Source organism: Pocillopora damicornis, chromosome 10 (genome assembly GCF_964200805.1).
Source record: "Pocillopora damicornis chromosome 10, jaPocDami1.2, whole genome shotgun sequence".
NCBI lineage: Eukaryota > Metazoa > Cnidaria > Anthozoa > Scleractinia > Pocilloporidae > Pocillopora > Pocillopora damicornis.
Genome location: NC_142679.1, coordinates 14,183,128 through 14,208,446, shown reverse-complemented (window position 1 = coordinate 14,208,446; position 25,319 = coordinate 14,183,128). Strand labels below are relative to the sequence as shown.

The 25,319-nt window shown below is 38.3% G+C and overlaps 1 protein-coding gene across 1 annotated transcript; it reads right to left on the bottom strand.

Annotated features, from left to right (window-relative positions):
• Nucleotides 1–398: 398 nt before the first annotated feature.
• Nucleotides 399–25,174, bottom strand: LOC113664791 (uncharacterized). The gene is made up of 41 exons (XM_089184134.1): nucleotides 25,040–25,174; nucleotides 24,169–24,183; nucleotides 23,744–23,811; nucleotides 22,711–22,947; nucleotides 22,282–22,429; nucleotides 21,728–21,795; nucleotides 21,208–21,444; nucleotides 20,818–20,965; nucleotides 20,462–20,529; nucleotides 19,734–19,970; nucleotides 19,321–19,468; nucleotides 18,379–18,446; nucleotides 17,550–17,786; nucleotides 17,143–17,290; nucleotides 16,302–16,369; nucleotides 15,706–15,942; nucleotides 14,819–14,966; nucleotides 14,381–14,448; nucleotides 13,796–14,032; nucleotides 13,109–13,253; nucleotides 12,843–13,025; nucleotides 12,146–12,213; nucleotides 11,734–11,970; nucleotides 11,062–11,209; nucleotides 10,775–10,842; nucleotides 10,103–10,339; nucleotides 9,338–9,485; nucleotides 8,714–8,781; nucleotides 8,336–8,572; nucleotides 8,088–8,235; nucleotides 7,693–7,760; nucleotides 7,004–7,240; nucleotides 5,350–5,497; nucleotides 4,917–4,984; nucleotides 4,534–4,770; nucleotides 3,042–3,189; nucleotides 2,347–2,414; nucleotides 1,900–2,136; nucleotides 1,307–1,448; nucleotides 746–925; nucleotides 399–569 (listed from the first exon to the last, which is right to left on the bottom strand). The coding sequence occupies exons 1-41, from the start codon at nucleotides 25,092–25,094 to the stop codon at nucleotides 550–552; spliced, it is 5,880 nt and encodes a 1,959-aa protein (XP_089040260.1). The 5' UTR covers nucleotides 25,095–25,174; the 3' UTR covers nucleotides 399–549.
• Nucleotides 25,175–25,319: the final 145 nt, after the last annotated feature.

The following is a 25,319-nucleotide window of genomic DNA, read 5'->3' as shown; positions in this document are numbered from 1 at the left end:
TGTCTAATTTTTTTTTGGTATGACCTTCAGCAGACAATACCATTATTCCGCTTCGTTTAGTGCCTACACCGCTTAAAATAGATGGTTCTACCAGGATCTACCAGGATCATATCTTACGCAAATCCAGTTTATTTATATGTTGGCTCCTACGAGGTTTTTAACTGGTTCATCATGGCTCTATGTGCGTTAAAAATGCGTTTCTATTGAAGTCTTCCCCTCCCCGTCAAAATCGTCCTCTCGGTACGTTAATAGGAATTCTCTTTGTATTATTTTCAATACGTACACCTTACAACGGAAAACACGTTTAAAACACGTCTTCTCTGCATGAAAACACGTCCCCTCTGCCTAAAATATCCAGCCATAAAATACAATAAAATCTGATAAACCGTAAGTCTCAATTTGCAGCATGAAGATTTTTTTATTCAGCTTTGTCAATTTTGATATAACCTAAAATTTTCTAATCCCTTTACTCTTGATAATCATCATTTTTGTTCTACAAGTAATATCAGTCCATTTGTCGATGTTTAGTACTCTTCATGGTTGTTCAACTCATTTCTGCCACGGATTTCCTGAAAATCAAATTGTACAAAAAAACTTGAACAGATAAACTAATGTAAATAACACTCGGCAATCAGAAAGAGAATTCCGACAGGAAGAGAAATACAATTTTTTCACTTTTTGTTTTTTTCTCGAGCTCGCTAATGAAAGCTTTCTTCATATGACAACGAAATCAATCATCACTTACTAGATTCGGAGTATTCACCGCTGGTGCATGTCTGAAGCTGCTTGTTTGCTCCTTCACAGTCTTTTCCACCATTTGACGGAGGGGGGCTGGTGCATGTACGCACTCGTTCTTGTATTCCATAACCGCATTTTGCCGAGCAAGCGCTCCACTCACTCCATTCAGTAAAACCACCATCAATTACTGTGGTTATAATAGCATAATCAATAAGAGGACTTGAGGGTTGGGGTTCGAAAGCAATCCTTTAGTTCGCTTTAGTTTGGTTCATCTAGCCCCTTTGAACTCTAAGCGGTTTGTTTCTTTTTTCTTTGAGTTCTTCTCGCGGTATCCTCTTTTCTTCGCCTTAGTGCTCGACACGTTGTGCGCTAGCATATGACTTACTGCATTTACCAAACTGTTCCTAAGCGAGAAGAACTCAAAGCAAGAATAAACAAACCGCCTAGAACTCAAAAGAGCTAGTATCCGCCATAAACTGTTCCTTTGTAAAGCAAAATGTCTTTTGAGTTCATGCCAGCCTTAAAATAAGTTTTGATCCGCTGCTTAGGTTAAAGGGTTTTATCTTACTTGAGACACAACCGTAGAGCTCTATTCTCATGGAGATGTGTCCATGCCATCCCTGTGGAAGGATGCGGACGTACTGTGCCTTGATTGATTTTATCAAGTCGTTGATAACGAGGGTATTCTGATCTTTACTCGCAACGTATTCCTAAAATTGCAATTAAACGAAACGAAATTATATTGATACGACCTGTTAATGGTGGGTTGATTGGCTGCTTCCTTGAGCACTATTTTCTTTGGCAAGTAGAGAGTGAAAGCGTCTCTTCTCCTGTCAGTAAGGATCTCTGTTTGTTAAGGGCACTTAACGCGTCTGAAATCTTTTTCCTGAAGATTTGCTACCCTCCCGGTGTGTACTGTCGGATGTGAAGGAGCGCCCTGAGCGTAACTTTTTGGCAAAGAATGCCACTAAAAGTGACCTGATCAGGTTCCCAACAGTGGTAGGCAAAAGCTACTCAAAATAAAATGTTTTCACTTCAGTCATTCTTGTAGATGACTACCTTTTTCACAAATACCTTTACATTTCCGGTAACATAGTTTGGTACTTATTTGATGTCGAGTGTAAGGGAATGATGTTTAATTTCTATGAAAGAACAATTTACCTGATTCTGAATTGCAAAGTGTTGACCGTCCTGGCTGTACGACACCTTGTAGTTTGTGACCCACTGAGCGTGATCTTGACGACCCTGGATCCCTATCTTGGTCACCGTGGTAATTTTTCCAAGATTTACTTGAATCCATTGTCCCTTGTCGTTTGCCTTCGCAGACCAGGCCCCTGTTCTTCCACCTCCGGCCATGTGGTATATTCTGGCATTATTTGGTCCATGGTTTGCATCCCACTGGTTTGTTGAAAAAAAAAGAAAAATTACACCCATTTCCCATTACATTGTTACCATACTAATTTAAATTATTGAGGACTGATGAGAGCATTTATACTTTTCCTTTACGAAGCTCATTCATAAAAAAAGGCCTAATCGTGATCGGTTAGATAAGTTTCCAATTATATCCCTTTAGTTTAACCTGGAGCTCATAACTTTAGGTCAACCTACCACTGACGAAGCAGTTATTGCTGAATCTGGTAAGTAATTATTCTCCAATCCCAAGGGCAACGAACATTCTAATAAGAAAAAAGCATCAAGTTAACTCACAAAATGCGTTTAATTAATTAAATATGATCAGGTATTCAACAACAGCGGCCTCTCTGACCTACGTAGGTGAATTCAGTCGCAAACCTCTTTCGGCATCGACACACAATCTTTCTAAGATTTTTATGCATTTATTGCTATCAAATATATCTTAATAACGTAAATTAATGACGTATTTATCTATCTAAATGGAGACAATGGCAAACGTTTGCTGAGGAACCCTCGTACTCCCTCAGGACGAGTACAAGGGACCCATAAATAGAGGTGTCCCCTCATGGAAGATGACTGCGAAACTTCTCTCCTGCGTGGGACGTCTATCATTCCGGCAACACGTTCCTCTGACAAAGGGGCAACAACATTGATCTCAGTGAAATATAAATTTTCCATACACCGCTACATCGTTTATTTTCATTGTAGGGACAAAGGAATTCAAGGAAATCTTTTTTTTCACTCCTGAAGCCTCCTCTTGAATAGAGAAGTCCCCTGGATACTCTGGTGAGTGCTGATACGATCGCCATTTATGTTCAAAAAGTTTTGAAGGATTTGGCAACAGTTTATTTATTGGAAGAAACCACCCAGATTAAGCGATTTGCAATTACCTGGATGGATCTCACAGCCATAAAATTCCATTCTCATAGACATGTGCCCATGCCAAGACACAGGATATATGCGAACGAAACGCGCCTTGATTGGTCGAATCAATTCATTGACGATTACACTGTTTCTATCGGTATTTGCATCATACACCTGCAAAATACAACATCCTCAAAATGAAATGGCACTTAACGATTACGATGTCTTACCTTTATTTTGGACTTCAATCAAGAACTGTAACCTTGCTAATTATTGAGTAGTGGCTATCGTTAGACGGAGGAAGTAATAAAGATGACAATATATATTTATATAATACTGTATTTATTTATACAATATATATAACTACAAAAACATATCACATAGAGACAAAGATAAATGAAGATAGGAACAAAAGTAATTCTAACTCGAAAGGGCAGGTGCGACCGGGACTGGCGTCCCATGCGAGGCATCGTTAAAATAAAAAACAACGAGTTTTTGTGGTGTCAGCAGCACCTGTAGCTTGTGGCACGAGCAAGTTCCAACTAGTGTCCACGTGCAGGGCTAATCAATGTCAAAGGACGTTCTCAGGCGGTCAAAAAGTGTTTGTTTATCGAAAAGCTGGAAGGAAATTGAAGAGGGAGCAACAAAACAAGAGTAATTTCAAAGTTTTAAAATGCGATTAAAGTAGGAGGCCTGAAAAGCGCTCGTTTAACAGATTAGTGTTTTTGAATTAAAGAAGTTACTTAGTCTAGTAGGGCCGTGAGTAATAAATTTCGTGAAACTATGTACATCAAGGTGAGTATGATTAAATAACCACTTATTAAGGAATACCAAGTCTTTCAGTTCTCTGTCATGGGTAAGAGGGAGTAAGTCCAGGGTAATGAGTCTGAAGGACATCTCGCCAATCCGGTTTTGTAAGGTCCATCTGGTAGCGCCGCTGCACTCGCTCGACTTGTGCCTTCAGGGAAACCTGAGCAGGCGACCAGACTTGAGTAGCGTGGCAGAGTTGTGACTTGACTGGTGATAAGTATAGCGTGCGCCGGGTAGACGTGACAGTTAGATAGAGAAATGTCCGCTTTAGGAGCCTAAGGAGCTTGTTGGCTTCAGCGGTGATGGTGTATATATGAGAGTGCCAATACAATGTACTCGTAATTCTAACTCTTTTTCCGCGGACACTTGCTCAAGTTGTGTATTGTCTACGGTGTACTCGTAAATCAAGGGGGTTTTCTTCCGCGTCACAGTAAGCGTTTTACATTTCGAGGTGATGAAGTTGATGTTATTTACCTTCGACCAGCATTCAATTTTTTTAGAGTGGTTTCCAGAGACAGGCAATCGCCGACAGACAGAGCTGACGTTTTTATACAACTTGGTGTCATCAGCGGATAACACTGCCCTAACCCCGCCTAAAGTTTCACCCGGGAGATCGTTAATAAAGATCGTAAACAATAACGGCCCTTATTAAAAGGATGTTAATGATAATGATTATCGAATTAATTTTCGATTTATTTCATAAGTTACCTTGTTTTGAAATTCAAAATGACTCCCGTACTTGCTGTAAGCCACTTTAAAGCTCTTCACCCACTGATCATAGTCGTATCGTCCCTGAGTCGCCACCATGGCGACAGCTGTCGTTTCACCAAGATCTGCTTCCAACCACTGACCTTTATTGTTCAGTTTAGCAGACCAGGCTCCACTCCTTCCACCACCTGACACACGATAGAGTCTTGCATTGCTGGGTCCATGGTTTCTATCCCACTGACAACATAACGGAATGAGCGTATTACTTCTGCATCACACTACGTAGATCGCTGTCATCTCTGCATGACAACGACGACAAAATTACCCAATCACTCAATTGTAATCGTTTGGTAGAGAAGAAGAACTGTAAGGATATTTCTTACCTCAGAAGACGCAGTTAGTGCCGAGTTAGGTAATTTCTTATTGGTTAGTCCGAGCGGCGACACACATGCTAAAACATATAAGTATCTATGTATCATGCATTGCTCTGTTGTATTATAAACAGAATGTGGCAACGTTACGTTACTCATTAATTAAAAATTAAATGTGTTCTTGCCCATGGTTTTCGTATGCTCACAAGCTCCATGGGAAAACATCCTCAACACTACTCGGCATTTATCTCATAATCACAGGATGAAAAGTCATGATCAACAGCAATAGCCTGGTACGTTTACCATCAGCTAGCCCATCACAGTTGAAATATTAGCTAAAATAATAATAATAATAGTAACAATTGCGCCCAACATTTGCAATGGCCAAAATGCCTGAACGAACAAACAAACGAAGAATAAATTGAATAAAAACATCAAACTCTACCTTCAAAAACATCGCATCCATACAGTTCAAACCGCATTGAAATGTGGCCATGCCATCCCTCAACATTTATCCTGAAAAAACGAGCTTCAGTGGGTTTGACGAGGGTATTGACAACAACACTGTGTTGATCGCTGTTAGCTGAGTAAACCTGGAAACAAGTTTAAAAAAAATTTTTCAGGAAGACAGTTTAAAGCCAAGTGCGCATTTAGCTGAATTACCTATCGTAAACCATGTTCCACAAATAAAGTTGAACTTGCTCGCAAAATATTTCTTCTTAAGAACAAAAAGAGTATCTTTACATATGTATCTTACGGGTTTTAGTAGCCTGCAAAGCAGGTGGTTTGGCGAGCGAGTGCTCAGTATTTTCTTGACAAAAAATAATGGCCGCCATTTGATTGTAATGGCAGCGAAAGGTTGAGGAGAAAAATAAATCTGTACCAAGGGGGTCAGTTGACGGTCAAAATAAGGAGAGGGGTGGGGTGTCTAACCTAACTTCCAAATCAAATATGGCCCGTCGGGTAAACGATCACGAGCTTATAACGTTAGCTCGCCCTAATAAGACGCCTGCACTCGCAGGCTAGCGTGCTAGTTGCTGTTGGTTTTATGAATACACTCCCTTTTTAATTTCATGCAGGTTACCCAGCACATGCGAGATTCGAAGCACAGAATCGCCCATTTATAAGCAATTGTGGGATTTCCGAACTCAAGAGCGATCTAAGAATGAATTAAGATTTATTTTTTAAGAATAATGTTTAACATGTACTCGCCGAAGGCGAAGAAAATATTGTTGAATAATCCCCGAGACAAAATCGAGGGAATTATTCCGCAATATTCACTGAGCCTGAGATAAGTAATTGTTTTAATATAATTTCTTACGTGCTTTCGAATCCTGTTGTAAATTCGCTTTGTTTTTTGTAATCATTCTATCAAAGTTGTTTGATTACTCGTATAGAGATAAGCTCCACTCTCCCCTAGAATTTAACAGGTTTATTTATTTCAATCAGCAAAAACTTGACATCTTTATTTTGAAAACTGTTAAACCAAACTTAGATTTTACTTCTATTCCGTTTGTCACTTCCTCGGTGGCCTGACAAAACGCAAAGCTGCTATCTTGAAATTTCGTGCTCATGCTATAATCACCTTGAGCAAGATAATTATAGCGCGATATGACGAAAACCTCGACCAAGAGCACAAGCAACTCTGTTATCACTGGAACAATTTTGCTCATTACTCTTAGAGTCATTGAAATAATAATGATAATTATATCAATGATACGTTCTGCATTGGCGTTTGACTCTCATCGCTTGCTTTTCGTTCCGTAGCCAAAAATTTTAATTTAGGGATTACTTTACGCTTGGTATCGAACGAAGGGTCAGGGCGAGTACTTACACATTGAAACCAACGATTTTGATAATAAAAGTATTAGAAAGTAACAAGAATTACTACATTTGTGTCCGTAAGGTGGTTCGAATCAAGGAAAACAAGCAATCCTCCTTACGTATTTCCTTTGTTTTATAGTATCTTCCACGAAGCAGCAAGTCTAATTTCCAAGAATTAAAATGGTATTCAATGACCTATTAAAATCAAATTGAAAGCTCTCCATTGTATCGGAATAGGACATGATATTACATGAAGTTTTCTTGATGTAACTCACATGATCGTGGGACTTAAACGTCTTTCCAAATGTGCTATAAGACACTCTGTATCTCGTTACCCACTGTGCGTAGTCTGAACGGCCTTGACTAGCAATTTGCGTCACTCTCTTCATTTTTTCAAAATCCACCTGAATCCACTGTGATTTTGCATTTGTTCTGGCAGACCAGGCACCAGTTCTTCCTCCACCTGCCATAAAGTACAGCCTCGCATTTGAGGCTCCATGATTCGCAGCCCACTTTGTGAAGAGAAAATGAAAGCGTTGTGAAAATGAGGTGGGTCAAAGTTGATAAAATTCATGCAATTAATGTGGGCTATTCAGAAAAGACCTGTTGTGTGTATTGAGTGGATTGAATTGGGAATAAAAGGTGCCTATTAACTGTTCTACTTAATTTTTTTTGTTTTTTTTTCCGATTAAAATTACATGTAAGTGTAAGGGAAACCTAAATCAAAAGCAATGTTGTAAAAGACATTCATAGAGAACAGATATTTGAAAATGAGACCATGAAAACGGAGTCGAAGACGTCGCTATCAATTTCGAATTTTAATCTGATAGTTTCAGTTGCCGGTATTAGTTTTCTTGACCGATCACAGAGCGAGATAAAACACAACAAAAAGTAACCCCAGATCAAAAATTGCTTTATGTCGCGTAGACTGACTATATGAGAGAAAACCGATACATAAAAATACCTCAGACGAGGCTGTAATTGCGTAGTCTGGTAGCATCTTATTTTCCATTCCCATCGGCGAAGTACAATCTGAAAACAAAGATAATACTGAGCACTCGCCCGCCAAAATTGCGCCTTCTCTACAGGATATGCTATGATCAAGCTCGTTTACCAGCTAAAAGTCTGTTAGAAACTCTTCGGATCTGAAATCTTCAAGAAAAATTCCTCAATTTTCAACCACAAGTCTAGACAAGAATAGAACTTCTATAGACTGCTTTAGTGAGGTAAAATTGAGGAATGGTGAATATATTCATAATGGTACCATACTTTTCGCTGATAGACTTCAGAGAATTTCCTCTTCTATTCGATAAAGATGACCTAGAAGCCTTATGACCTAATAATTAGTAAAAGACTGACCTGCTTTCAAACTGCAGCCGTACAGTTCCATCCTCAAAGATATGTGACCATACCACTTCTGGGGATGAAGACGTATGAAGTGCGCCTGTATGGGCTTCTCTAAAGCGTTCACCACAACTGTATTCTGGTTGCTGTTAGCTTGGTACACCTAAACAAGTGAAGGTAACCGAATGCATATATCGTAAAACGATCAATGCCTCCTCTGGAAAACAAAGCCCGCGGCTTCAACTTCGTTAGCACTCACTGACCTTGTTCTGAAATATAAAGTTAGTTCCGTCCACGCTATATGAAACTTTGAATTGGGTCACCCATTGCGCATAATCCTGTCTTCCCTGTGTTAGAACCTTTGTCACTTTGTATCTTTCACGAAGATCCACCTGAATCCATTGTGATTTGTCATTTCTCTTCGCAGACCAGGCACCAGTCCTTCCACCGCTTGCTGGGCGGTGCAATCTTGCATTAGAGGCTCCATGATTTGCTGCCCACTAAGTTATAATAAACCAATGAATTCAAAATACTTTGTTTTACAGATAATTTCTGTAAATGAATGCTGCATCAAGATTTTAAAATGATGTAATCAAATCTAATTTACCATAGCTAAGCAGGTTTCTCGCACAGTTTCTTACCTCAGTAGATGCTGTTATGGCGTAGTCGGGGATGAGCTGGTTTTCCATACCCAGAGGTCTGGAACATTCTGAAAGACAATTTATTTTCATTTGCTCAGTTAATAATTTTATAATTTCGAACGTAGTAATGGTTGTATGTAGAGTGTTGATATCACTTCACAAAAATAGTTTTCTAGTCATAGGACCTCTCAAAATTTTCAAACATTTACATAATTCTCCACAATGTCGCACTCTATGTTCTGATGAGTGTTTTAGCATTTTAGACCACGCACCTACAACTTTCCAACATAAGACCAATGCAAAGAATCTATCCACGTTCAATGGGAGCAACCTACTCGTAGTCATCAAATTTGTCATGTTGATTCAAAACTTTCGTTGTAATTGCATACATTGTTCCGTTACTATTGTTTGTTTTTTCCAATCAGCATTTTGTTATACACTTTAGATTCAACTTTGCACTTAGTAAAATCAGAACCAATTGTCCGCGCATTGGCAACACGCTTCCTCATTCACAACCCCCCATGTAAGCATCCCCAACCACCCCCACCCCTTAAACGTTTCTCTCTCTCTTACTGTGGTTTTAATTCCTAGGTAACTATAAGTTGGTAATGAAGTAAAGATCACCTGATGGTAAACGGCAGCCGTACAGCTCCATCCTCAGGGATATGTGTCCATACCATTCAACTGGATTGATGCGAACTACACGAGCTATAATTGATGTCCCTAAATCGTTTAAAACGATTCCGTTTCGGTTGTTGTTTCCTTGGTATATCTATGAAAATTTACATGCAACAGGTAATTGAATAATCAAGGCATATCATGTCTGCTCTAATCATCGATACATCGATTATATAATTAAATGCATTACGGGGATTTATTTTTAACAGGTTATGACAATAGGCCATTTTACAGTTGTGTACTTAGTTGCCAAGCCTTTGATTTGGAGTGAGGCTGAAGGTGACCTTGTTGTGTTAGAGACCAGAATCTAGTTAGCATGATAACAAATTAATTTGCATTTCAAAAGCAGCAAGGTTTGTATCATAACAAGGTCACCCTCAGCCTCACTCCTGTTCAAAGGCTTGGCAACCAAGCACACAACTGTAAAATGGACTATTGTCACACAGCAATTTGTGTCATAGCTTAATTATTAAGATGCTATATAGGCATTGGTATAAATAGTTATAATTATTATAACGAAGATAACAAATGTAATTACAATAATAACAACAATAATGATAATACCAGTAATATCCTGGGTAATAACGGGAAGAAAAGAGCGACTATAGCGTCTTCATTTTAGAGTAATTAGATTTCTTGATCCTTAATTCAAGCGTTGCCATAATGAAACTGGCAAGCACCACTCTTTTAGTTAGGTGACATATAATTCACCTTGCTGAGGATAACGAAGTGAATACCATCACGACTGTAAGACACTTTGAACTTGGTAACCCACTGATTGTAGTCATATCTACCCTGGATACCAACTCCTGTCACTTTAGTGACTTCAGAAAACGTCACTTGAATCCACTGGTTGGCATCATTTCTCTTGGCTGACCAGGCACCAGTTTTCCCACTGCCACTGGGTCTGTTAAGTCTGGCATTAGTTGGTCCATGGTTGGCGTCCCACTTGGAGCAATAATGTAAACAAATTTTATTACTAAGAGATTGATCGATTTCTGTCAATCAGTCATCCAACCACCAAGTCACTCATTTACTCGATAGATAGATCCATCGATCCATCGACCAACCTATCAGTCGATTGTTTGTTTCGATTATTCATTCATTCCATCGGTTTGAAGGGGTAATTTGTAGGTACATGGTCCGACATTCATTCATAAAACTCATATAGTTAGTCTCACACTTACGTTCCGAGGAAATTGTAGCAAAGGGTACGGCTTTGAAAGCTTTGCATAAGGTCAATAAATTCTGAATTAATGCTGCATTTACATTAACGAAGAAATTCAAACTCTAATCGGTTCGTGATAATGCTTTCATCCATAAAGAATTTTCTGAAAAGTAATTTAATAATGAAAAAATCAATGACATATAACCGTTTTTTACCTCTGATGAGGCTGTGATTGCTGAATTTGGGATCCTGTAGTTTTCCATACCCAGGGGAGATTTGCATTCTACAAAGTCAAAAAAGGAAGAAGTGGACAAGCAGGTAATCTTAACTACACTGATTTATGATAGAGAAAAATTGGGTGGTTATCTTAATGGAAACAATGCAAGAAATGTGTATAGAGTATTGCCGTTTGAATAAACGTTAGCATGCTAAGATTTTCACGAAAAGGTAACCAGCGAAAGCAAGTGGCTAACAGGGGCTCTGATAGCAATTTTCATATCACCTTGTCCTAGTGTGCAACCGTAAAGCTCCATTCTCAACGAAATGTGTCTATGCCAGACGTACGGATGAAGGCGGATGAACCGGGCCACGATTGGTTCTACCAAGGTGTTCACGACAACACTGTTTTGGTCATTGTTTCCATTGTATATCTGTAGAAAAAAATACAAGCAAAGAATATGTTTCTAGAGAGTTTGGCTTAATAGCAAAAAAACTGATGTTTAATCAAGTTCTGCTGTACCCTTTTTAGATTACTCCTTTATGCTTAGTGTATTTACTGATTAAGTGTTTCAAAGGATTTGATTATGATATGATCTGACGATATTACACCCCGATCCAATCATATTCAATTCTACATCCGGCTGATAAATCGAAATTGACAAGATAGGTTGCATGCTAATCGTTAAGATAACTAAGAGGTTTTCCCTCTCTATTCAGTATAGATTTTCATTGCAATAATTTGAACAGTGTCGGGTTGCAACTCTCTGTAACATACAAGGGTTACTAAATTCCTTTTTGTGCGCTCAAGGCCTAAGAAATTTAGTACCTTAAATACTAAATTATTTAGCCCTCTGAAATGATCTATAAACTCAAGAAGTCCACATGCTGGAGGATATCATGAAATTCTCTTGCCTACATGTTTTGGATTAATTATGATTTCAATTCAGAGAGATACCTTTTCTTGATATTTAAAATGTTTTCCATTCAGACTGTAAGATATTTTAAATGCAGTAACCCATTGTGGATGGTCTTGTCTTCCTTGAATTGCCACCTTAGTCACACGAGTCAGTTGACGAAGGTTCACCTGTATCCACTGTTTCATGTCGTTTGCTCTGGCAGACCAGGCTCCAGTCTTACCTCCACCAGCAGGACGATTGATCCTTGCATTGCTGGGCCCGTGGTTTGCATCCCACTAAGGAGAGCAGGAATATGAAAATGGTTAGTATCGATTTCCCTACTAGAAAAGACGAATCATTCATCATTAAGTATTAAGAGACAATCGCAGAAAGCTTCTATATTTAAAAAATATCTACAGCCTCAGTAACTGATATCGATCCATTTTTCTATTCACCACCTGTTGAACTTACTTCGGAAGAAGATGTAATGTCGGAGTTTGGAATATCTCCACTTTGTATTCCCAGAGGGGTGTCACAATCTAAAATGAATTAAATCGGTCGTTTTACCTCCATGTACTAACGCAGGTAACCTAACGTTGTAATGGAATATTTCCTGTGGCCCCTTCCTGTGGGGGTATTTCGTTGCACCAATTGCAAATCAAGGCGTGTACCTCCAGGATCATATCCGTGCGGGAAAAATAACAGTGAGGATAAAAAGTATGTCTCCAACGTATAAGAAGGCAAAATGAAAACTTAGTTAAGTTCGGCTTCGGAATTATTCGGGATGAGGTCCTTCTTGAGTCAATGGTGAGATAGGTTACTCTAGTGAAGATTGCCACTTTCAGCCATAAGTTAATCCAGCCCAGCGAACGTATTCGTTCGACTGCTTGTTATCAACTAAGTTGAATTTGAATTGTTTTGAGTTTCATTAATCATTTGGAAACGAACAAACCGTCGCCCAAACTAAAAGAGAAAGGGGAATAAATCCCCCAAGAAAAGACATATTTATATATTATGAGACCAAAGAAGATATCTTTTTCGTCTTACTGTGTCTAAATAAATCAACCGTCAATAGCCAATTCTACAAACTTTTATTTCCGTTGTGAAACAAGAGTTTTTTGTAACAAACAGGGATTGGTTGTATCTCTCTCGTTTTATCATTCTTTACCCCTGCAAGGTTGCATATTACAGGACTCAAATTCCTCCATAGGTCCCAGGGATGAGCAGTCTGAACCACTATTCTGTGGAACAGGATTATTGCATGATCGTCTCCTTGAACGTGATCCTCTTCCACATGACACCGAGCATTCTCCCCAGTCTTCCCATTCGGAGTAACCACCGTCGATAGCCCCTAAATTGCCACGAAATTAAAGCAATTCTGTTAGTTTTGTTATGAGGAGAAAAAGAATCGGCTGCTAATTAAGGAATTATCACCTGAAGTGTCGCAGCCGTACAACTCCATCCTCAGAGAGATGTGTCCATGCCATTCTTGAGGAAGGATTCGGATATACTGTGCCTTAATTGACTGGGCCACGTCAGTTATGACAAGAGTATTTTGATCCCTGTTTCCTGAATATCTCTGAAATGGTATTGCATATGATTACCAAACAGCTTCAAAAACACATTGTTTCTCGAGTAGGAATTTTCCCTCGAAACTACGTTGGCATTAAATATATGTACTTTCAACATGGTCAAATCCAAGGTACTGCTGTTTATAACTCATGAAACTTCAGTGCGACTTTTGATCAATCTGATTTCGTCAAAGTTTCGAGGTAGATCATATATTCATTCAAAATAGAAAAAACAAGTTTCACAGGTTTTCTACTTTTGGAAAATCCGCGTGTGTGGACTCGAGTCATCTAGCATAAAACCAGCCGTTGAATCTTTTTCCAGAGTACTATCACCGGTTGTTGTAATAAGATTTCATAAAACGAATTAATTGTGATCATTTAAAAAAAAGTACGCATCCTGTATCGCAGAGATTTTTGATTCAGGGTTGATATTTTCGTTAATTTGTTTAGCTGACTCCGTGACCTCCGTCTAAAAAATGCAGGAAATGCAAACTAATTAAGAGCTTAAAAGTGGCAAGTAAATAATGCTTAAAGGGTGGTTTTCGCTCACCTGATTTTGAACTGAAAAGTGCTGACCATCCGTGCTGTAAGCCACTCTGTACTTAGTGACCCACTGAGCGTAATCCTGACGACCTTGCATTCCAATTTTGGTCACCTTCATAGCTTTTCTAAGATTTACTTGAATCCATTGTCCCTTGTCATTTGCCTTCGCAGACCAAGCTCCTCTTCTTCCACCCCCAGCCATGTGGTAGATTCTGGCATTGTTTGGTCCGTGGTTTGGATCCCACTAGTATAGAAAAAAGTTTTATCAATGATTTAAGTTTTGAAGTAAGACGGTTTATTACTAGTATTTTCATAGGACTAATGATAACAGTATTGAAATTGCTCTTTTTCCTTCTCGGTTTTTTCCGGTGTATTTCTTTCTTCTGCTCTATGGAGCGTATACCTTTTTTTGGTCTCCTTTAATTTCAGAACAGTTTTGCACGATACAAAAACTGGCTCAAAGAACTTTCATAAGGGAAGCAACATCTTCAAACAAGTTCTGGTCATTACAAACTTTATATTTTTCTGTAAAATTAAGGGAAAAATACATTTTCTAGAGTCTTAAAAACAAAATTATACCGAGATAACCTACCCATGAAGAGGCTGCTATGGCTGAGTCAGGTATATGGTAGTTTTCTATTCCCAGGGGAAGATTACAACCTAATAAGGATGTTAAAGGAGAAAGAAACGAAAATGGGAAGCACGATGAGTACTTTTTTTTTTTTTTTAAGCCGCACTTTGATTTTAAAACCAGACCAGTGATTCTATCGCCTAAAGCTCTGGGTAAGAAAAATTTATATTGGGGTTCCCTACCTGGGGTGGCAAAGACTTAGAAATCCAAAGCTATCTGATAATAAATATTTTAGGCAGAAAGCTTTCCATCAATTACATTTCGGTTCTGACTTGATCTAGAATCATTCAATGACGTTTACATTGTTTGCTAATAGAAAAGGCACCTGGACCTCCAATAATCTTTTGTTTTGGCATTAATTTGGTAAACGTAGGCCCATTTTAAACAAGATGACCTTACCAGACCGGATTTCGCAGCCATGCAATTCCACTCTCATAGATATGTGGCCGTGCCAAGTCTCTGGATAAATACGGACGAAACGGGCTTCGATTGGTTGGATCAACCTATTAAGGATTACACCATTCCTATCTCCGTTAGCTTGATACACCTGAAAATAAGCCAAAAGCGAAAGCACATGTTTGAATCTACTGTTAACCAATAGATGAGAAGTGAATCACATATGAGATATGTTTCTCAAGCTGGCTTCAGGCATACCATTTCCTATGTCCTTCCTTTAATTCTTATTGAAGTTAGGCGACAAGATTAGTGACTTATTTTATACACTTGGAATAATTTTTACTGCTGGCATTAGAGTAGCGGTGAAAAGTCTGGTTAAACACTACTTTTAATCAATATTATGAAATAGTCGTTTGGAATAAGATTTTTTTCGATAGGCCTGAAATCACGAACGATTTTACAGGACCAGGTACACAACGCAGGTAGAGATTAGTGGTGTCAGGAGTATAACCACGTTGACCAAGCTAAGGAGAACTCTTTGTTTAGCTAAGCGATACAAGCCTAACTTCAATGCAGTTTTAAGTAATTAATCCAGGTTATAACATGGAAGCAAAACTAGCAAATGTTGTTCGTCTTAACAAGGTTGTTTAGTATTATAAACTGAGTTGATAACTTAAATTGGCCACCGCAAAGAGTTTTAAAGCTAACGTTTCAAGCGTTAGCCCCTTTTCATTGGTCTAACGAAGAGCTAACGCTCGAAACGTCGGCTTTGAAACTCTTAACTCAATTTACGTTATCAACTCAGTTTATAATACTTGATTACCCTGCTGTACTCTCCCGCTAGCGCAGCACGACAGTTTCTTTAGAAATAAACTCGTTATTCGTCTTACCTTGTTTTGGAATTCAAAATGATCGCCATATTTACTGTGGGCCACTTTGTAACTTTTTACCCACTGATCATAGTCGTACCGTCCCTGTGTTACTACCATTGTAACTTTGGTCGTCTCACCAAGATCAACTTCTAACCACTGACCCTTGTTATTGAATTTAGCAGACCACGCTCCAGTCCTCCCGCCACCTGAAACATGGTAGAGCCTTGCATTGCTGGCCCCATGGTTTCCCGCCCACTTGCAAAAGAAAAGAGATCCAATTTATGTATAGCTATGACAACATATGGGACAAAAAATTTGCTCTGAAATAATTTCCTTAAAAATGAATAAAGCAGTAAAGTACTTGTACATATTGAAGATCCTTGTGGTTATGTGGTTATCAATAAATATAAATGAATATCAATGTAGTTATCAATAAATATAAATCAAGTGGTTATGGGAAAGTATTTGAATGATTGGTGTTTCGTGTATGAACATGGAAGTGATGGAGAAATTGTATCGAATGAAAAAAAGCTAGCTTTTTTGCATAGCTTTTTCACGCGCTTATGAATATGTATGCGCATACAGTGTGCATATGCTAAAAATAACTCTCTTACCTCAGAAGAGGCAGTTAATGCCGAGTTTGGTAATTTCTTACTGGTTAGTCCAAGGGGTGACACACATGCTAAAAATAAACGAAAATGCAATGTTAGTAAAAGCCCATTACAGTAGGAGTTTATATTCAGAGGGAATCTTTAGACAAGTGTTAGCAACGCACGGGACATATTAGATGATACTAAGTGGTCGTTAGTTGAAAAAATCCTCAAGTGGAAAAAATTATAATTTGTTGCGTAGCTCTCCAATCAATCGGTCTGCCTCCATCTCTAAAGCGTGAAAATTAGAGATAGTTTCCCTAACAATGAAATAATTTCCAAGCAATTCTGGAGAATCTAGAGGCCTTACATATAGGTGACCTGAGTTTGGCAGTCGTGTACAAGAGATCATGGGGTGATGCCTATTAACATAGGTGGTCTTAATTTGTTTCATATACTCGTAACGGGCCTCGCTCACCATAGAGCCTCTTTGGCTCGATAGTACAGCACCGGGGCGCGGATTCCTCATGGGGACACAGAGCTGTTTTATTTTTTTTTATCTGTCCCACGCTTGTGACAAGGCGAAAAGAATTTTTCGCTATTTCTTTACCGAGCTCAAAACTTATCATCTTTTTTATTCTATGTTTCATATAATGGCGCAGACAACAATATTTTCTTAGAAAGGTCCTTTGGTCCAAAAACTAACGTGTTAGCTTTAAAACAATAACACTTGTGCAGCTCGCTCAAAATGATGTAGTTTTCCTTTAGTAACTTATTTTGTTCAACTATTATTTATCACGAACAGTGTAGCGTTGGAAAGTGCATTTTCCAGGGAGAACTTCCAAATGTAAGACTTATTGCTAACCTGAATGAACATGACATCCATACAGTTCAAACCTCATGGAAATGTGACCATGCCATCCTTCAACTTTTATCCTGAAGAAACGAGCCTCAATTGGTTTGACAAGAGTATTTACAACAACGCTATGTTGGTCACTGTTGGCTTGGTAAACCTAAAATAGTTATGCAAAAGTATTGCACATGTATGTTAAAACTGAAAAGGGGAACAAATTTAAACAATGTGAGCCTTTCGGATAGCACATCATTTCTAGTTATTGCTCAAGCTGGCGCAAAATTCTCTCTGAAGTGAACGTTAGACAAACCCCATATGTGAAAAAAGTGTATATTCACTAAAGAACAACCTCTTAATTCTGAGGGTATGATGGAACTCCCAACAAATACCACACAACAATCTAATTATCACTATCTCACATGATCTTGGATGTGGAAAACTTTTCCAAAAGAGCTGTAAGACACTCTGTATCTTGTAACCCACTGAGCATAATCTGATCGGCCTTGACTGGCAATTTGCGTCACTCTTTTGACTGTTCCAAGATCCACCTGAATCCACTGTGATTTGTCATTTGTTCTTGCAGACCATGCACCAGTCCTTCCACCGCCTGCTATATGATACAGCCTTGCGTTTGAAGCTCCATGATTTGACGCCCACTGAGGGAAATAAGATACAAATACCTCAGACTTGAAGTCTAAATAGATACTTGTCCACAGTGACCCCATTTAGCACAACGGACCATCTGTTCAGCTGGCTTTGTTGAATTCCTGGTAGAGTTAGTGCCTTTGAGTTGCAAGACCTCTGTATCTGAAATTTTAGCTACTGACTGAAAGATTGATTACGTTTTTTTCCACACTACGTTCGTCCGGCAAGAGGTTGCCCACTCCTGACCGCAAAACAACTCAACAAAACTCAAGGTTACCTGAATGGATCGCGAATTGTTAGCTCATGTCTGTTCTTAATTTTTTTAGATCACTAAGCAATTTATTGCTTATTATAATTTGTCGAGGATAGCTCACCTAAATGAGCTAACTGGCAAGGATGAGCTTAGTCGTAGCCCTGTCTCGGTATAAAATACATTCCATGCATATAAAGAGCGTAATTCAATCTATGACGCTCTTCAATTTAATGAGATATTTCGCACCACAAACACGGTCTCTTTGCTAACTAACAGTTAGCATTTGTTATGTTTTTCCCACAAGTAATACTCAAAACTAAAGCAGAGACTCTATGTAACGATTAACTTACCTCAGAAGAGGCTGTAATTGCGTAGTTTGGAAGAAATTTATTTTCCATTCCCATGGGAGACATGCATTCTGTTACCAAAGAAGGCAAAACACTATGGGAAAGGCAAATGGTTTCAACTAAAGCGTAAAGTAGGGCAATGTTATATTTTTATTGAGTCAACTAACTCACGGTAATCAACCCTCCTAACTCGCTTAACATTCACGTACTATATTAATATGCAACTTTTCTAATACTGCTCCAAATGAATGCTGGGATAAGCCAACCCTGTACCAGGTCCCTCAGGGGACATGTTGTTTCGCGCGGCCTCGATCTTTGTTGCTGATGGGAGAGATGCAGAACCAAAAAAGCTTCATGAATTCTTTTAAATTTGTATATTTGCAAACATTTTTCCTTTCCATAATGGGCCGAGGAGATCACTGCTCTGTATGAGATGTGAAATGACTGTAAGCACCCCGAAAAGTACAAAATTGTACCGAAAACCTTTCATTTCCAATTTGTGGGTTCGTGCAGAAGTCCGTAATAAGTTGTTACACCTGCCGTAAAAAGTCCGCGCGTATTTCATTGCCCAGTCACCATTGCAAGAACGTATTTTTAATTAATGTATTAAGATTTTGTTCTGTAAAACTGATTCTGTAACTGGCAGCATGCATATTCTGACAGTCTGTAAGTTAAAACTTTTAAACAAATGGAAAATTTTGCATATCGTTGACGGGGAGATTTTCTGCAACAAAACTCGATAAAAGTTTAACCATTGTAGATGCTGCAAAATTTACTTGAAAATGGATATTTTAAAGGAGTTGTCTGTACAAAACTGCTTCCTTCAAATTACGACGTATTGTGTTATCTCTGTGTCACTATCAAAGTTGTTTGAGCCTTTACCTACAAAAGCTTAAAATGTGACATTTATTTTCTACAAGAGAATTAACAAAACTAATGATAAACCTGAATTCAAACTGCAACCATAAAGCTCCATTCGCAAAGAGATGTGACCAAACCACTGTTTAGGGTTGAGACGTATAAAGCGCGCCTCTATCGGGTACTCTAAAGTGTTCACTACCACGGTGTTTTGATCTTTGTTGGCTTGATACACCTTGCAAAAAGATGCAAAAGAGGAGGCAGACTTTTGGTTAAAAGAGCATTTTCCTACAAAAGGACGTAATAAGATTACTGCTTTTAAATCTAATACCTCTATATTCAAATCAATATGACCGAGTTGAGTATTCCTTTTCTTACATATTAAAATAATGGCTAAGCAGTGGATAAAGCACTCTTTTTAACCTCAATGGTATTGCATACATTATCAGCCCTGCACATACGATGAAAAAAACTGTAAAAATGGAAAGTTTTGAACCTACTTTATTTTGATCACTGAAATGCACCCCATCTGAGCTGTAGGACACCTTGTACTGGGTCACCCATTGCGCATAATCATGCCTTCCTTGTGTTAAAATCTTGGTCACTTTGAATTTTCCGCGAAGATCCACCTGAATCCATTGTGATTTGTCGTTTGTCTTGGCAGACCAGGCACCAGTCCTTCCACCTCCTGCTGGGCGATGCAGTCTTGCGTTAGACGCACCATGATTTGCTGCCCACTGTTAATAAGTAATGTTTTTGCAACATGATACCATTGTGATATGTAAAAAATGGAAAGAGCTTAACAGTGAAATAGTTATATTAGACAAAACTGTACGGTTTAATTTCCAGTCATAGCACCAAAAACCAGATAGTGACCAGATATGCAGTTCGTAAAAAAGTTAAATTCAACCGATGGGGAGAAGACCTTGCGCGCGGGAAAATGCGAGTGATGAGGTCGCGACTAGTTCTAGTTTTACTTGGGATTGCAATTAGCAAGACTTATCACAGGGGAAGCTCTAACAACAAAAATGTAATTGTTCATTAATAAGGATGTTTAGAGCCGTAAATACTGAGAGGAACGATAGTTGATAAAAGCAAGAAAACTAACAAAAAAAGGATAAATAAAAACTAAACAAAAGGTCTCACACGTGTGGAGTCCGTTTAACCTTATTAATTTAACCTTGAGGTTAAATTAATAAGGTTAAGCTCAAGTAAAGATAATTCTTACCTCTGAGGAAGCTGTTATGGCGTAATTGGGGATAACCCTGTTCTCCATTCCCAAGGGGGTTGCGCAATCTATAATGATACATCACATTTTCCCTTAGAAATTGAGAAGCTTAGGTCACACCTGGCTAGATAAAATTTAAATGTATGAGTTTACACTCGATTTACACTTTAAGCCTCCGGTTTGAGGGCGATGAAGAGATATCTATCAGAGGGAGGGTCGAACTCCAGATTCCATAGAAGAAAGATTGTTCTTCCTGTGATATTCATATACAAATTTCATTGTTGCTTCATTTCTCTTTCACTCTGGATCTACCATACAAGATTAATTTTGTCAGAAACTCCACTAAATACTCTCACCTGATGACAAAAGACAGCCGTACAGCTCCATCCTCAGGGATATGTGTCCATACCATTCGACTGGATTGATGCGTACTACACGAGCTTGAATGGGTGCCCCTAAATCGTTGACCACAATGCTGTTACGGTTGTTGTTACCGTTGTATATCTATGAAAATCGACGTGTAAAAACAAGGAAAAAGTTAAGAGATAAGGCTATTTAATCAATGAATTCTAAGGGTGGAAAATAATCAACGTGCTGCTAGTGTTACTGCTATGCACAAGGTAAGAAATCCCAAAGGTAAAGGATTTTGGCAAAACTCGTACAACCATGACATTTTTCACCTCACCTCATCTTAGCTAGAAAAATCAATACTATCCAGACTAACCATTGGGTGACATTTAACTCACCTTGCCGAGGATAACGAAGTCAATACCATCAAGACTATAAGACACTTTGAACTTGGTAACCCACTGATTGTAATCATATCTGCCTTGGATTCCAACTCTTGTCACTTTAGTGACCTCAGGAAATGTCACTTGAATCCACTGGTTTCTATCATTTCTCTTGGCTGACCAGGCACCAGTCTTCCCGCCACCACTAGGTCTGTTAAGTCTGGCATTGGTAGGTCCATGGTTGGAGTCCCACTTGATACAAAGAATTAGTAGACTTTTTAGGATTGATAGTATAAACTGGACTAACTTTTTTTGGCTGATATGAATATTGCATTGTTTTGAGATCAACGTTTAGTGGATAAACCTGATATGTTCAAGACTAAATCTACATCAACGATGTCAAAATTTTAAAAAATGAAACTTGAGAAAATAAAGCGAGAGTTAATCAAAATAAAATGATAAGAGACAAAGAGAGGATACACGTGAATACTACGACAGATTGAAATTCTCGCTGAGGAATCTGGAGAAGGCTTACCTCCGAAGAAGATGCAATGGCTGAATCAGGAATCCGATGGTTCTCCAAGCCCAAGGGGCGAGCGCACTCTATCGAAAAAATAGATATCGTCATTATCTATTTCCAGGTTACCATTACTGTTTATACCCTTCGCATCATTCTCTTTACATTTCCTATGTTACTGACAAGAAGAATTTGTTCGAAAATTATGTATTGGTGATCATTTCCTTTTTTCCCGTGACCTTTACATTTGATTAAGGGTAAAACTGTAAAAAGAAATTAGAGACCAGCCTCTCTCAGGAGTTAAAAGGTTAAATAAAACAGGGAAGCACTCTCTGTTGAAAACAATATGTAAACATCTTAACTTAATTTGTCCTTTACAAAAACACTAGTTTGCTTGCGTGGGTAAATCTTCCGGAGAGGACAATAAAGGCGCTTATCTCAGAAATATTTACTGTTCGAGTGGGAAAACATCTGTCCTTCATGCAGTTAACACATTTGAGCTCAAATATTGTCGGCATGATGACACTCGAAACGGAACCTATTTAGTAAGATCTTTGTATTAGCTTTTTTACCTGGCTTTAAGCTGCAACCATAAAATTCCATCCTCAAAGAGATATGTCCATGCCATGCGTATGGATGTAGACGAACAAAGCGAGCCTCGATCGGTGCCATTAAAATGTTAAAAACAATGCTGTTTCTGTCATTGTTTCCGTAGTATATCTAGACGGAAACCAGATTGATATTAAAAAGAGCGAAAATCCCAACCAAGTTAATTTTTTTATCGAACAGTTTTCGTAAAATGGTATTGTTTTTATAATATTTTTATAATATTTATTACAGTGGTAAATAGAGGGGTCAGCAGCTTAATACCCTCGCAATTCAGCATCTTAAACGCCATGGCTTCTACTTCGTCTTCAACTTTCAAACTACTTCAACCTCTGTAGTATTCTAATTATTCAACGTGTTATGAATTCTTTAAAAATTTCGATTGAAAAAAATACCTTTTGTTGATATTCAAAGTGTTTTCCATCCAGACTGTGAGATATTTTAAATGCAGTAACCCATTGTGGATGGTCTTGTCTTCCTTGAATTGCCACCTTAGTGACTCGAGTTAGTTGACGAAGGTTCACCTGTATCCACTGTCCCATATTATTTGCTCTGGCAGACCAGGCTCCAGTTCTACCTCCACTAGCTGGACGATTGAGCCTTGCATTGCTGGGCCCATGGTTTGCAGCCCACTGTAAACGAAATTATTATATGATATTTTAATTATTTATATGATATTTAAATAATTGTTATTTATATATTCCAACGAGAAAGGAAGATCATGATTAAGTAAGTACGATGCTTCTCGATTTTGGATCGATAAACTCTGAAAATGATATAACTGGAATGAATTTATAGGGGTAGCCGTTCTAGATTCGATTTTTTTCCTCATTTCTTCTGTCCTATCTTACTCTCAGGAATCTATGGTGTCACAGTAATGTATCTCCATTTTAAATCGTAAGAGGGCCTTCGCAATCTAACCAGTCATTTAAAATTTCATTCCAATAAGATCAAAAATTGTAAAGAAACTCCAATCTAAGATATCTGGTCGATTAATTGGCAAACAAACAAATAAATGTTTTAGCTTCCTTGCTTGATTGCAACATTTCAGACCAAGTCATGGTACTCAAAATTATCAAATGGTCTGGAATAGGAGGCAAACTAATACGTAATTCTCATTTGCTTTCATCATGATGCCTCCAGATGTTTCAGCTTCCTAGCAACATTTCAGGCCAAGTCATGGTACCAAAATAATCAGATGGTCTGAAATAGGAGAAAAATCAATGGGCGATTCTCTATACATCGGCTGAATCAAATTTTGGCGCAAACCATTCATGTAAAATAAGAAGGGTTCAGCTTGTGGTCTCCTAATTGGCTCGTCGCAATTTTTAGACATGTGCCTTGGGTAACCTCTACCACAGCATATCAGGAAAGAAAATGTAGCAATTTTCGATAGTTTAATACAACAAATTTAGGTAAGTTGCTTACCTCGGAGGAGGCGGTGATGTCTGAATTGGGAATATCCTCGCTTTGCAAACCAAGAGGTGAGTTGCAGTCTGAAATTTCAAATTATGTGTTGTTAAAGAGCACAGAGCAGAAAAATTAAAACCAAAGTTGACTTTTATAAGGAGTGGTTATAACAACTGATAGTCGTCCCATTGCTTTCTTTATCGATATCTGATCAACATTTTGGATAAGAAAAGATCAAAGAGAGCGTTGCTTTTTCATCATCACTCGCTGTTTATTTCCAAATATAATTATTTTCTTTACGGAAATTAATCGTTGGAAAACAAATCCCCTCTGAGAATGTTAATTTGATTTTTATTCATAAACATTGTTTCTTTACAAACTCTCTATAAGTAAACTCTAATAATTCCTGTCTCCATAATTATTCTTAACATGTTTATACATACCTCCATGGACAAATCCTGTGAAGAATATCAAACAAAAAGGAGAAAGAATATAAGTTTGGTCATTAACACCAACGTATGTCTTAACTACCTCAGCCCAAGAATCAGCGCTGTAAGCAAGGGTTCAGGGCGCAATTATTTCCATTTCATAGGGTTTTCAGAAGGTATACTATGATATTGATCAGGTTCATGAAATAGGTACCATCTTGCAATTAAGGGTGCATAAAAGCAGTACCTCAAAAAACTTAAGGGTTGGGCCTGAAGGCGGAGTCTAAACATCCCCCAAAGTAAGTCCTAAAGTAAGGTATTGACCAGGCAAGTTTTTCCCTCAGTGACTCGCTTTTCTTATCCTTCAGGCGTTTTTGAAATTTCTGCCCTTACTACTACTACTATTACTCGCCCTTCCTTTACAGAAAGCTTAAACACTTTCATGAATGAAAGGTAAAGGTAATTGTAAAAGGTTGGAACCACAATTAAAATACCTAGGCGCCGCATCCTAAGGCTGGAGTAATAGAGCTTGGGAATAAAACAGCTCTAAGGAAATATTGTATCTAGATTGACCTGTTTTGAAATACTAGTTTTTTGGACGTTTCAACTGATTACTTGCTCAACTAGGTAACACTAATAACCTGCTATCAGGTCCTCTTTTTTTCTATGGATGGCATAGCGGCACAGGAGTCGTTGCCTCCCCGGATAATAATAATCGGTTATTCAGATACATAGAATTTACTACAGCTTTTTTCTCTTTGATTTATTTTTTAAAATTCGTGTCATCAACATTGTAGGTCGTCTTGGGCGAATGTAAAAACTAATGGAGAATACGTTTAAAAATCCTTGGTTTACACTCGGCCAGAGCCTAGAACTGTGTACTTACCAATTAGAAGAATAACTTCGAAAAGAACGATCTTATTGAAGCTGAAGACATTCATAGTGGTGGTTCTCCAAAGCACTGTGAGGTTGAATGCTAAAGTTAGTGTTTCAAACCAGTTTTTCTACCCCAAATTTTGCATGGCTAATTACGTTAAATTAGAAATGTGTCTTTTGCAAACATACGGCTAAGTATAAACAATTCATATGATTTTTAATAAGATTAGTGTTTGTAAGTTGTCTCTTTTCATCCATTGACTGCTACAAAAATGGAGATGGAGGCATAA

Bases quoted from the DNA above. Each gene is read 5' to 3' on its own strand.
- LOC113664791 (XM_089184134.1), bottom strand. From the start codon at position 25,094: ATGAATGTCTTCAGCTTCAATAAGATCGTTCTTTTCGAAGTTATTCTT. The intron at 14,033-14,380 runs GTAGGTTATCTC...TTTCTATACTAG, and splicing joins CCATAGCAGCCTCTTCATGG to TGGGATCCAAACCACGGACC. The intron at 3,190-4,533 runs GTAACTTATGAA...TGTATTTTGCAG, and splicing joins ATTTTGAATTTCAAAACAAG to GTGTATGATGCAAATACCGA.